Below are 14,681 nucleotides of genomic sequence, written 5' to 3'. Positions count from 1 at the left end.
GTGCTGCTACACTATTAGAGATTAAACTTACAGTTTCATCAAATTCAAGATGAGATTTGAATGGAAGTATGTAAGAGACATTTCTAGTTTACTTAAGCATTAACATTGACACATTTTCAATTCAATTAGTGTTTAATTATTGTAGTGCTTTTTATGAAGGCAACTATATGTAAGGGTTTTATTAATATTATTGATTTTTTTTATATTTAGGTTACGGTGATGATTCTGATATTGAAGAAGAAGATGGAAGGGAAAAAATTAAAAAAGAAAAAGAAATAATTACATTGGAAGATAAAAAACCAGAGAAAGACAATGATAATGAAAACCAACCAGAAGAACAGCAATCCCAGGAGAAATCGATGGATATATCTTCAGAAGTAAAAAAAATTGTAGATGAAAAAACAGATGAGAATAAGAGTATTAAAAAAAGTAGTAGAGATCTATCTAATGCTGCTGGTAAAGCAGCAGCTAATTTAAAAATTATAAAACTATCTGCTAGAGCTAAAGCTCTTATTAATGCTAGTATTACAACAGCTAAAGCTCGTGCTACTAATTTTGTTAATACAGCTGAAGGTCTTAGACCGGCAGAAACAGTTAAAGAAAAAGAAGAAAAGAAAGGTAATATATTTATTTTATTTATTCATTTTTGAATGTACTTAGCTTATTATAATTGTGCAAGTAGCACTTGGTACATGTCATCTAAAAAACATTTTACCTATAAGGACTATAACTGTGTATTTACCTATATAACTGTGTTTTGAAATTCAAAAGGTGTGCTGGTAAAACAAAGCACTAACTAGGCATACAACTGCCGTTAGATGATGTCAGGGCTGCTTATCGCAACAAGCAATTCCAGTAACTGATTCTCAGTGTTCTCCTTCTCCATGAATATGGACAGCCACATACAGCAGCTCAGACTGTAAACTTGTTAAAATTCATTGGAGACACCTCTTGAACACCTACTGTATAGTCCACTCCAGTCACTGTGTGATTTCCACATATTTATTTGGTTTGCTGAAAGAAGCTTTAGGAGGAGGAGGAGGAGAAAGATTCAAAGATGATATTGTCTAGCATTATGTGCGCAGTTGGTTGTTGGGGCAGCCATCTTGTTTTTTTTTAATGATGGGATCAGGAAGGAAGCTACCTATCTGGTAGAGAAAATGTATTTCTGTTGAAAGGAAACTATACAAAAATAAGGTACAGTTTATGTTTGGATGATCCTCTTATAACAGCCTGTCGATGATTTTTTATTGATGGCAAAAACTAACCTCAACTTCAATTACAGAGTTGTCTTGTATTTGCATTATATTTTTTCTTTTTTACTTTATTATAAAATATAAATGAATTGTTTTAAAAGAAGTAGAATTATATTTATATTACCATGAATTTAATCTAAGTGAAACTGGCATTTCACATCTGGTGAAGATGACATTGACTACCTATGAATTGGGTATTTTTCACAGTTATTACATTTATATAATCCAAGAAATTAACTTAATTAAAAATTAACTAGGTATATAAAATTAACTAGGTATATAATGAAAGCTTGTTAGAAAATATTAATTCAATAAGTAGGCAAGTCAGAACCATGTACCAGCTGATTTGTTTACTTTTTCTAATTAAATTTCTAACATTTTAATCCAGCTGGGTATTTTTCACAGTTATTACATTTATATAATCCAAGAAATTAACTTAATTAAAAATTAACTAGGTATATAAAATTAACTAGGTATATAATGAAAGCTTGTTAGAAAATATTAATTCAATAAGTAGGCAAGTCAGAACCATGTACCAGCTGATTTGTTTACTTTTTCTAATTAAATTTCTAACATTTTAATCCAGCTGCCTATACAGCCAGCTTATCAACCCTTCCACTTTTAAGCTTCGCTTTCCATTCCATTAGTAATCAGTGGTAAGTTAATCCGTTATTGTTTATAACATTTCATTATATCTTTATTGGATTAACTTATTACAAGTAAGATATTTCAGGTAATAATAAATGACAAAAAACCATTAAACTTTTTTCCCTAAACTAGGCAATAAATTACAGACTGTCATCTTGTTGTTTTCTCTCTACCTCTTCTCCTTCATTATCCTTTTAATCTCCATCCCCTCTTAAACAATTATTTCTTTATTTCAGTTGTGTTTTCCCCTTCATTTTCTTGACATGCACAAATCACCATAGTCTTTGCCTATGCAGTCCAATCCACCTGCATTTATGAGAGTTCTACATCCACAAACTACACATGATGTTTATCATTATTTACCTTTCAAGCTCTTTATTACTACCATTGTCTCTTGACTTATTTGTCATGCTTCTAATGAATTTCACTTTTATTCTTGTTGTTAATTTCTTTTTCTTTTTTTTTATAAAAAAAGAATATTATACTAGAAAAATAAAATTATGATGTAATACATAAATCATAATTTTTTTGAAAGATCTTTTTTACTTTTTTTTTTTTTTTTAGAACAATCTGTCACTGATACAGATACATTAACTTCATCCAGTGCTGTTTGTGAATCAAAAGTTATTAGTAAAGAATCAAAAACAAGTAAACCTATAAAAAAATCATCAGTAAAGATTACCGATAAATCTGGTATCGTAGCTACTTTCAGTTCAAATTCCTCTTCAGTTGCAAATGCAAGTGTTTATGCAAATTTTTGGGCCACTGCCCAAACAGGAAATGATAGAAGAGGTTTTGGTTATGGTAGTTCACAAGTAAATGAAGATGATAAATTAGAATCTTCTTCGGTAACCTCTTCATCTTCAGTTAATAGTAAAAAAGGAATGATTCAGTTTGTCAAAGGTGAACCTGAAATTATCACTTCAACTATTTCTGTTAATCAAGAGATCAAGGAAGAGCCTTCTGGTATGTTTTTATTTATGAATTAATTTTGTTATATTTATTATTTATTGTATTAATTACAGATTATTTATCTTCTGTAGATCCTTTTGTTAAAAACAAGGAATTACAAAATTACTTTAATTTTATTATTTAATATATATTTGTCATATGTTTTGAATATTTAAACAAAATAAATTTTTTTGTACATCAACTCTTAATAATGTTAACTGTAATTTTAGCTTTTTAATGTTATCTGCAAGTCATCATGATTTTACTTTATATGAATTAGATTTGCGTATATATTTTCTTATAATTGCGATATAACTAATAATTTAATTTTAAAGTGGGAGTAATATTTGTATTTTTAGATAAATTTAAACCTTCCATGGAAGCTTCAGAAAAGGAAATTGCAGATTTGAAGGATTTAGCTAGTACAATAAAAGAGAAAGTAAAATTTTTGAGCGAAGGAAAGGACCTTGTTTCACCTGTGCAAATTATGGCCATCCAATTGGAGGTAAGTTGTTTGTTGCTAAACTGAAATTTATTTTATTGTAATCATAATTTATTAAAACTTATATCTGGATTTATTTAATTCAATTTACCTGCCCAATGTACACACACACACTATATGTTGAATGTGCTAATGCATTGAGTTATCATTTTTTCTAAAGTCCTTACTGTCTTTGTGACGATACACTTTATATTAAAATCCATTTTTTCATTAATGGTATTTTTTAAGCATATTTATTCCATTTAACAATGTACTGTTAAAGGATTTTTGCATGTTGATGTTCCATATAAATCATTAATTTTTTTTTTATAACTTGTGAGTTATTTTGTTAATCAAACCTGGTTTTATTAAGTTCATTATTAAACTTTTTATTATTATTATTATTTTTATTTTGACAGTTTTGAATATTCTGGAAGAGTTTGATTCGATTCTGAGTAAATTGGAAAATATTCTAGATATTTCACTGACTAAAATGTAAAAATAGAAGTGCCCAATTAAATCTGGAAAAACTGCTTTTTGACATTAATTTGTGAGCTTAAAAATTGTATAATTATATTATTAAAAAAATAATAAATTGCATACAGTGAATGTGACTCAATTACATGTAAATATAATAGAGTCTTCAAAAAGTGACACAACCTTATGGAAGAATGTTTCCTTCATTTGTTGCTGGTTTAATTGAGGAAGAATTGTTACACAGTGCACCAGAGAATATTCATTGTCTCCCAATACATTAGATATACTAGTTATGTGCAGACCCAGAATGCCTTCACAGAAAAGTATGATTTGGATGCACCAAACAAGAGTCTGCATTAAGCGACTGTACGATAAGTTCCAATAGGTAGGAAGTGTGGCAGATGCAGACAAAAGTTGTCGACTGAAAGTGTTTGCACCAGAAAAGTTGATTGACATGCAAGCTGCATATTCTGTTAATCCCAAGGTGTCTGTGCGACTGCTATTTAGCCAGTCTCGTCTCTTGGTAGTGCCCACATGGCAATGTACAAGTGTTTAATGCACACGCGCTGTAAGATGCATCCATACAGAATTCATGTTGTTCACAAGTTGTTACATGCAGACACTGGAAAACTGTAGCTTTTTTGTCAGTAGTTCATGTCATCTTTAATGCCTGATGGGGAAGAACTCTGTGATTGATTTTGGTGTGACACGGCATGGTTCCACCTTGATGAATATGTGAATGCACAGAATTTACACATTGGTGTACAGGAAATCCACATCACCTGCACTGAGTCTCCTTTGCACAAACAAAAAGTTGGTGTTTGGTGTGCAATTTCACTTAGGCAAATCTTCATAACATTCTTTCATAGCACAGTAAACAATGATTACTAAATACAGATGGCAACAATTTGTAAACCTATACCTGCAGATCGGCTAGAGTACGCTTGGTTTCAGCAGGACAATGCTATGGCTCATACAGCCAACAACATTATAACTTTTTTGGATCAGCGTTTTCATGGACAAGTGATTTCCTCTGACCCTCCTGATTTATTCCCTCTTGAGGTTTTCTTGTGAGGATGAGTTTTTGTAAGCAAAAACTCATCCTCACACCATTACCGAATTGCAGAGCAAAATTCCTCAAAAAACGCTACAACATGTAGTTAAGAGCATGCAATGTTGTATTCAGTTATGTGGATTGCATATTGGCGGCCACTTTCAACAACTGTTGTAATTTACTCATTTTCCCATAAGGTTGCATCACTTTTTTAACCCCCATTATTTAAAATTATAGGAATTTTTAAATTAAAATTAAAATAAGAAGAAAAAATTGTTCTTCGCTATGAAATTTGGATTTTTAGAATAAAACTCTGTTTATATAGAAAATTACAGTATATTTACATCTAGTTGAAACTTGTTGGAACAGATTGATCAAATATTTACGGTTTTTTTTTATTATATGTAGGATTGTATCTGAAATAAACATGCAAAATTTATACATGATTACCCCTATAAAAATAACTAAAATGTTATTGTAAACACATATCTGGACGTATTTATTTTACATTTAACCCTAACGGTCTGTATGAAAAAATAAAGTAAGATATTATTTATTCTCTAATTTCAAAATAGAAAGTGGCCATGTTAATTTTTAAATCATTAACATGCAAATAATTTAGTGTAATCTTAAGCATTTTCTTTAGAGTGTATTTTTCAGAATTGAATTCCATGTGTATATTTTGCTTCAAAAGAAATCTTTTAATTAAAATTTTCATTATTAATAGAAATATGACAAATTTGGTGGTACATATGTTCCATCATCAGATGTATCAGAAAATTATTCTGATATTATTTACATACATATAAGATTAATTATCTTATATGTATGTAAATAATGTTTAATTGTGCGGTAAATTTATATTCATTAATCTTAGTGTTAAAATAAATGTAAATGATCTCTTAAGAATAATTATTTTGATGTATCTGTAATGAAACATAAGTTTCACAATACAGTGAACTAATTTAAAATAATTTTTATTTTCTAATACTGTTAGGATACCATAGGTCAGAAATGTTTATCAATATATATTAAAAGAAAGGAAATAAAACAACATATCCTTGTCATAAAACTTAAACCAAATTTTTATTTGTATTTTTTTGTGAAAGATGTATTGATATTGAATTTGGTAAATGTCTGTAGTTATCAGTTAAATAACTCAATATTGTAGGTTCTTAAATTCAGTTTTGTTGTTCTGTTTTAGACACTAATGACTGCATGGGAAGGTGGTTCATTAGCAGTTCAGTACCTGATTAATTGGTTAAAATCAACTGATAGCCAGCTAACATCATTGGAGCAAGCTGCTGCACCAGAACATTGGTCCTGCCATTGGGATAGGTACGCAATACAACAATACAACGCAATCAAAACAAATCCAAAATATAATATATATAACAGTACTGCTACCACTACTACTACTACTACTGTAATTTTTTGTGCCTGTATACCTAATTTGTTTTTTTTTATATATATATATATTTAAAAGTTAATTATTGAAAGTTAGTATATTTTATTATTTCTATCATATATTTAATTAATTAGCATTTATAGACTAATTGTCAACAGTGTTATGGAATGAACAGATAAAAGTGTGCTGTACTATTCATTATTTCAAGTCAGTATGGCAAAACTATATATCGTTATATAGTGGCTGGGATGACAGATCTATTGGACTCAGTTTGATGGACCTGTATGCAGTGGAGCATCTTTACATCTGAAGATTTTCTCATGCTCTTATCTGTCTCCCGTTTAATCTTTGGGTGTTTGAATCATTCATGTGATTGATGTATTTATTTTTAAAGACTGCATCTAGTTAAAGGTAAGACTGTTCAATTTAAATTATATTATCTTGTAATATATATTTATTTTTGTAGTAAAGATAGCTGTACACTTACTACTTCTGAATAAGTTTTATTGTTTAATATCTGTACATAATTTTTTTTTTTTTTTTAAATATTCGATTATTATTATGTGTATACTAAGAGGAATTAAGTGACCTGATGTAAAATAAACAAAACCTGGTTGGGATATAACCAAGGATGTAGAAATCAACAATAAGGGAAATGTTTGCATAGTGAGAAATGGAAAAACAAGACCTCATTCAAAGGATTGTTAAAGTCTTTAACATCAGTGGGTGCCAGTGTGTAACCCTTTGAGAGATTGGGATTTTTCTACAAATTAGAAAGTACAGACATGCTTCTTTTGGGAACAGTCTTATTTATTCAAGGATTGTATGGATTCTGGAAGTATCCATGGTAGTTTGGGATTATCTGCTCTTAGTATACTTATCTTATTCTGATGGCATGAACTGGGAAAAGTTCCTAATATCAAACCCATCTAAACCATGTTTAACTCAGAAATGCCCCATAAATTCACACAAATACTGTCACATATTTCCTAGTCGGTACCATGTATTTTCTTGTTTTTCATCTTCACCAAACGCTAAATCAATTCCACATTCTGAGTATGTGCTTGTGTTTTCAGGTCAAAAATATTCAGCTTTTGTTTAAAGTTAGGTAATTAAATGTTTCATCATCACCCAGCATATTATATTCCCAACACAAATCTTAATTAACAGTGGAACCTGGTCTCGCATATTCTAGCAATGGCAGTAAAATCTCAGAGGAATGGTTCAGTAGAAAGTTGGAAAATTTCCTTTGTCTCTGTACAAATTCAATTAAATATCCACTTGGAGATAACACATCCTTATTTGTTTTCCTTCTGCTAAACAGACTTTCATCAATTTCCACTTTAACCCAGGTCTCCTGATCTCCCTCAAGTTTTCTGACGAGCTGGCATAAATTTCCCAAGGTAACAGCTCCAATCAATGTGATTCAGCATCACTTTCTAACTTACATTTTCTAAAACAATACAGACATACAATTGTGATTCCACCATTAAATGAATTATGCAATCTTCAAAAAAAAACATGGACTATTTGAGTTCAATCAAACACCACGAATATATTTTACACTTATTGCATTACCATAAAATTTTATTTCCATCCTACAGTTCAGATCATCACTATCACCACACTTTCTTTTGTTATGAATAAGCTTTCTCTGTTATAAAAATTCAATAGTAGAGGTATTGAATACCTCACCAAGCACAGTAATCAGTCTATCATAATTAAACACTACCATAGTAATACTAGTTTAACTACTCTGACTAACACGCATACATGAATGAACAGTACTCTAAAAAAATGTGTAAATAAGTGGCAATTCTACTTCCTTGTATGATGTTGTAATTAAATTCTTATCTATTGAATATGAATATTCTTATCCTTTGAATGAATTACACAAAGTAAGCAATAACCACAAGGCATTAAATCAAGTAAACTGACACAATTCCAAGGAGGAGTAGTCTAACTTTCAAAGAACCATATCCAGCTGAACTCTGAACTTTTAGTTAGTACCAGTGACATAAATTTGCATTTTTTTTTTTTTTATAGAATTACTACTCATGTACACTTCTTATGCTAATTATTATAATATTAAAATTCATGTTGTGTTTGAAGTTGTACATGGTAACACTCTTATGGGTTAACAATAAGTAACAAGCACTGTTTCACAGTAAAGGATTGGGTGGATTGTAATATTGGAGCATCAGTAGCCATAAATTATAAGAGGTTCATCATAACCACAATCTTAAACATTGATTCACAAAGTAATTTGGCTTAATCCTTAAATGGTCAGGCTGGGTCTGTGAAACCCAACAATTTACATTCTTATGTAATTTTCAGTAAAAAGTTAGAAGTTTGAATTGTAGCTTCGAATATCTTCCTGTAATATCCTAGTGGCTGTGGTAGTGTTATGATCCGATTTGTTTTGTCAGTCTCCACCCAGTATCTCTGAATTTCGCACAGACATGTCAGACTCTGCCCGATCATTCTCATTACTATTTTTTTGCTGATGTGAATTATTTTTTGTGTTAATTTTTTTTATTGTGTTTATTTTTTCATATTTTAATTTTTTTCTTCTTACTAATAACTTTTAATTTGATTTTATGAACAATTTAAAAAATATAATGGAATGTTGAGGTGGTTTGTATGAGTGAAATTGGTAGAATTTTATATGATGATAAAACTGAACTGGACAGTTCCGATGCAGATCCTAATTTCAAGTTACTTAGTAATCACAATAGCAACAGTGAGTTAAGTGAAGAGAATGAAAGTGAAGAATCACCATCTATAGTCAATGCTGTCAATCCTCAGACTCCTTTACCAGCTGACACCAATCTTATTAGCATTGTAGACTAAGGTTCAGGTATGCCACCATCAAGCTGCTATTTAAGTAGGGACAAGAAAACCAAATGGAGGAAAATATATTTCCCCAAAATACACAAACTAGAAGTCATAATCTAGTGTTCTTACATCTTCATGGCAATGTTCGGAATGCAATGAATGTAAATACACCACAAGAGTCATGGGAATTATTTTTCAAAGAACCTCTAATTGAGTTAGTTGCTGAATCCACAAACATTTTCATAGAATTTGACAAAATTAAAGGAGTGACCCAAACATGGCAAGACCAACTACTAATAGTGAAATAAAGGCTTACTTTACATAGCTGGTACAGTGCATGGTAATAAATTGAACATTTCAAAGTTTTGGGACAAGAGGGAACCGGTGTGGAAATTTTCAGAGAACCTATGTCCTATTACTACACTGAATGGCTATCTCACTCTAAGGACCAATCAGATAACCATGGAGAGTTGGGATTTTCTCAAGAAGTTAGGGAAATCTCTTATAAAGCTATGTTGCCCCACGCAATACAAGCAAATCTGTCACGCAAAACTTGGCTTCTTGCAGCAAGACTTTCTGGGACCAAATAGAAAGAGCAGCTTTTCCAGAGCCAGGAAAAATTGGAAGTTGCTACAGATGAAAAACAGAAAAACTAAATATTATTGTAGAGTTTGAAAGGCATGGCTAAGTCTAGGCCATGCAATTGCATGATCAATGTAGTGAAAAGTAAAAAATATACCAATTGACATTTTGTATATTTTAACATTTTTGCATCTTAACTTGTGCTAAATGAAACTCCTGAATGTTCTTTATCATGTGATTAAGTAATAATAACATTTGAGTTAGTTCGTGTATTTGTATGATTTTTTTAGAAACGCTAACACTTAGAAAAAATGTAAGGAATTTTAAATAATTTTACTGAAAATAATTAAAACTGTAGTCTTGAATTAAAGTAGTTGGTTTGGTATTATAAATAATTTTACTAATGTAGGAGTAAGGGTTTTAATTAATAAATTTATTTGTATATTTACTTTTCCATTTTTCGGGGGGGGGGGGGAGTCCAACAGACCTAGCCCGACCGTTTACTTAACTTTTTCTACCCGACTACGTAAGGGTTAAATTATTTAATTTAAATTAGAAAACTGAATCTTGTGTTGATTTTGGTGTACATCTAAAATTTTACCTATCACTTTTGCAGTTATTAACTGTTACTGGTTACACCACATTTATTGTTGCACTAAAATTTGTATTGATTTGTAGATGTATTTCATCCTGCATTTTTTTTTCACTAATTAGATTTAATTTGAACACCAGCCTTAAAATTGTAACTTACGTGCATTGATAATCAGAATGAGGACTTAATATTAAAAAAAAAAAAAGTGAATTGTAATTTATAACATACCTTTTATTAATAAATTTCTTCAGTTAAGTACCAGCTTTTAAGCCTAGTTATTCCCATTTACAATGGGAATACATTTTTATAGCTTCTGAATGAATCCCAACAATGACTGTAATTGAAACCTCCCAAAACCCCTTTGATTAAAAGTAGAAACACGTCAACTGACCAAGAGGTTAGTGGAAGTTAAAAAATGGCTGTGATATTTAAAATATAATATACTGTTAATGTGTATGAATAGTCTTGTGATATTTTTCAATTTACTGTGATATTTATTAAAATAAGACACACTAGTTTACAGCTATCTTGCTTTAATGTTTATACTGTTTTGTTTTTTTTTTATATAATTTTTTCCATAAAACTAATAATTGTAAAATATTAATTTTTAATCAATTTTGTATTGATTTTTTTCTTCCTTTTTTAATAAATCGGCATAAATTTTTAAAGACTAGTACTCAGATTTATACATTTGTTGATACTTATATATTTTGCTTTGAATTGTGAAAGAAAATCTGTCATCACTTTTATGTGTGCTGGTACAATATATTATCTATTGTTGCAAATTTATTGTAATTGTTTATCTTGGTTATTTTAATTTTCTATGTTTTGTACTTGTACTTAACATTATTCAGGCCCATATTCATTTTTTATTGAATTTATTCCTTATTTTATTTGAAATAAAGAATTATTTAAAAACTATTTTATACAAGTAGCCTTTAAACAAAAATGAGTGGTTTCCTTTGAAAGATCAAAAGAACAGGAAAAAGGATCTATTTGCTAAAAACATTTAAAAAAATAAAAGGGATTTGAATCTAATTGGCTTGCATACCTTACATTATCTTTAATTATCATACATCTTTTTTTTTTTTACATATACATTGGAACACCAATTATCCTTAACAATCTTTGCAAGGCTGAATCTGCATAATCAGAAATCTGAATTATTAGAAAATGAGTAAAGATTTATCATACATACTAGACAAATTATAATGTTTAATGGGTCTCTCACTTAGTAAAGGAAAGACAAAAATATTAAAAAAGATATATATAAGTCTGTTCAGAAAACAACCAAACATTTTTAATTACGTGCCAATGGAGATATTTATTGATGTGCAGTTGTTAGCATTTTTTCTGCATAACCTCCTCTGTAACCACATGTTCTTGGATTGTTGATATCTCATTTAATTTTTATGTTATTGTTATTTGAGTGCAACGTGTTTGTGTTAGTAACGATTTTTGTAATGTACAATTTTTTGATGTTTGAACTTTTGTCTCAATCTCATAGCTGTAAACCCAGCTTTTGTCTCCTGTTATGATCCTTTGCATGAACGTTTGATCATCATTGACTTGTCCAAGAAGTTGCCAACAAACATCCACTTGATGTTCTTTCTGCAGTTCGGTTATCAAACGAGGAACAAACTTTGCTGCTACTCGATGCATGTTCAGTTTTTCAGTCAAAATGTCATGACAGGCTAACCTGTTGAGAGGCTAACCTCTTTTGCAAGTTCTCTGATAGTCAATTGGCGATTTGCATGCACCAGATCGTTGATTTTGTAAATGTAGGTATCAATCATAGCTGAAGTTGAAGACCTTCCTGGTCGAGGATCATTTTCAATCGACTGACAACCACTTTTAAATCATGAAAACCATTTGTTACGTTGCATATGACCCAGAACATCATCTCCGTAAGCTTGTTTCAAAAGTTGAAAAGTTTCTGTGAAAGTTTTCCTGAGTTTCATCCAGAATTTTATGTTATACCGTTGCTCCCAAAAATCGCACATTACAAAAATTGTTACTAACATATTCCACTCAAATAACAATAACACAAAAACTAAATGAGATATCAACAATCCAAGAACATGTGGTGGTTACAGAGGAGGTTAAGCAGAACAATGCTGCTAACCGCACATCACTAAATATCTCCATTGGCGTGTAATTAAAAATGTTCGGTTATTTTCTGAAGAGACCTCATATATTTCAATAGAATTAAAAAGATACTCAGAACATAGTTCAGTGTAAGTAAATGTTACAAAGAATGCTAATAAAAGAATTAATATTTATAAAATGTTATCTGAAATAAATTAAAATTTACAGTTTTATAAAAAAGTTATTCAAAAAATTTTCCAAAGAACATAGTTAAGATAAAGTGAGTTACTGTTAATTATAAAAAATATAATTTCTTAAGAATTACAAAAAAATTACAATATGTTTAATAGAATAAAACTTAAGTGACAGTCAGTCAAAACATACCTTGAAAAAAACTATTTCTTCTTTAAAAAATCTGTAAGCTTTAATGTTGGTCTTTGTTTATAAGCTGCAAGATTATGTAATAATTTAAATTAAGACAACCATTAGTGAGCTTTTTCATGTGGCCTTGGATGCAAATCTCACCTTGTACAGCTGTTAGCTAATCACCTCATACGGCCTCTACATTCTCGTTATCATTGATGATCCATTCATTGACACTCTTGAAGTTCCCAGTTTATATAGCTGATAATGTCTGCTATGAACTTTCTTATGTTTTAAACATTTTCACGGTCCATTTCATCAGTCTCAAGTGAGCATTGTTTTATTTAGTTTTATTCCATACTCCTCTTACCAATGTTACACTTTTGACAGAATTCTATGCGTCAGCTGCAATAACTCAGCAGTCTTTAAAACAACACAATAAAAACATGCTTGACCAATTAATGTGTTTTCCGTCAATCTTTTCAGAAGTTAATTACACATGCTTAAATTTACAAATGTTTTGGCCTGTACAAATTGCAAAAAGTTAAACTATAAAACCTGGTAAAAAACAAAGATAAAAATTACTTCCTTTTGAAGCAAAGTTTTATTTGAGTAAGTAGTATTTTAGATTTTTTAAATAGTTAATTTTTTTTTTAATTACCTAGTGCAGATGTAAACAGTCCAGATAGTAGGACATTTATAAAATCATTGGTGTCCCACTGATTAAAACTCAAAATTACATATTTTATAAATATATAAAATTTTTTATATAAAATTTTGTTTTTTATATATTTAAAAGTATTTAAACATGTAAACATTTGTAATTAATTTTTGGAAAATGATAAATAAGTGTACACAGCCTATGATGATAAAACTATATCCATTTTGAGAAATATTTATTCCAAATTTAAATATTTTCTATGCAACATTTAAACAGTTCTTTCATAAGAAGTAGGACCAGTTATAATATTAGGAAGCTGTTGTGCACTCTTTCTTGATGCTTGTAGCGATGATTTATGATAATTTTGAATGTTTTCAAAATTCTAATATATCCTGCGATATTTCATTTCACTCTGCTTTCTATGGTAATTGTTAAAGATAATGGAAATTTTTTATTTTGAGTGAAGCATATTTCATTAACAAATCATAATTACATTTAAAAAGTTTTACAGCAGGGTATGGATTCTTGGAAGCATTCACTATTATCACAGAAAAAATCTTATGGTGCAGTGTATGAATCAGACCAATTAGATATAGACAAATCTTCTTTAAAATCTAGTCTTTTGTGAACGATTACTGTCAGTATTTAAAAAAAAAATTCCTGTGAAATGTTGCTAGTCAATCTAACATTAAGAAAATATAACATAATCAAAGATTGTTAATAAAGTTGTTCCTCCAGCTGGATGGAGAATATGATTATTTCCATTGTTAGAAACTTCTGTTTGCAGTATATAGACATAATCTTTAAAGCTAAATATTTAGATCTGAAATTTTCATTTTTCTATAACATTGTTTATAATGACATTTAAAATTCAATTCACTTTCTGTTTTCAAAATTACATGCCAAACACAGTGTAGTATAAGATTTCTTCTTATAGGCTTATACAGCTGACAGATACAATTCTCCCAAATTAATATAAGTTATTCACCAAAGTTACATGCGTAAAAATTATTACTGGTTAGACAAGGGAATTTCATATTATTTTAAATAAAGTTATAACATTTTCAAGACAGGGAATTGTAATAGAATAGATTTTATTAACAGACTGTATTGTTATACTGTAGACTGGTCTTCAAGGCATTTGAGTTTGGTTTTTATATTTATTCTATACTGTAAGATATTTTGAAAGATTTAATTTGTACAATAACAGTCTGTCTGTAATGCTCTCTAATATACTTGAATTAGATATTACAGACATTGTAGAATAGTTAAGGTTTTAACC

At 29.6% G+C, this 14,681-nt stretch overlaps 1 protein-coding gene across 2 annotated transcripts in view; it reads left to right on the top strand.

Annotated features, from left to right (window-relative positions):
- Positions 1-14,681, top strand: part of LOC142327848 (uncharacterized) — a 66,699-nt gene that overhangs the window by 25,542 nt on the left and 26,476 nt on the right. For both annotated transcript variants that reach the window (XM_075371194.1, XM_075371195.1), the window contains exons 8-11: positions 211-618; positions 2,469-2,870; positions 3,215-3,360; positions 6,072-6,205. In XM_075371194.1, the coding sequence (XP_075227309.1) occupies positions 211-618; positions 2,469-2,870; positions 3,215-3,360; positions 6,072-6,205 (1,090 nt within the window). The remainder of the gene's footprint in view (positions 1-210; positions 619-2,468; positions 2,871-3,214; positions 3,361-6,071; positions 6,206-14,681) is intronic.

This window comes from Lycorma delicatula, chromosome 7 (assembly GCF_047948215.1).
Source record: "Lycorma delicatula isolate Av1 chromosome 7, ASM4794821v1, whole genome shotgun sequence".
Lineage (NCBI taxonomy): Eukaryota > Metazoa > Arthropoda > Insecta > Hemiptera > Fulgoridae > Lycorma > Lycorma delicatula.
Note: the sequence above shows the minus strand (reverse complement) of the source record. Positions and strands in the feature narration are given on the sequence as shown.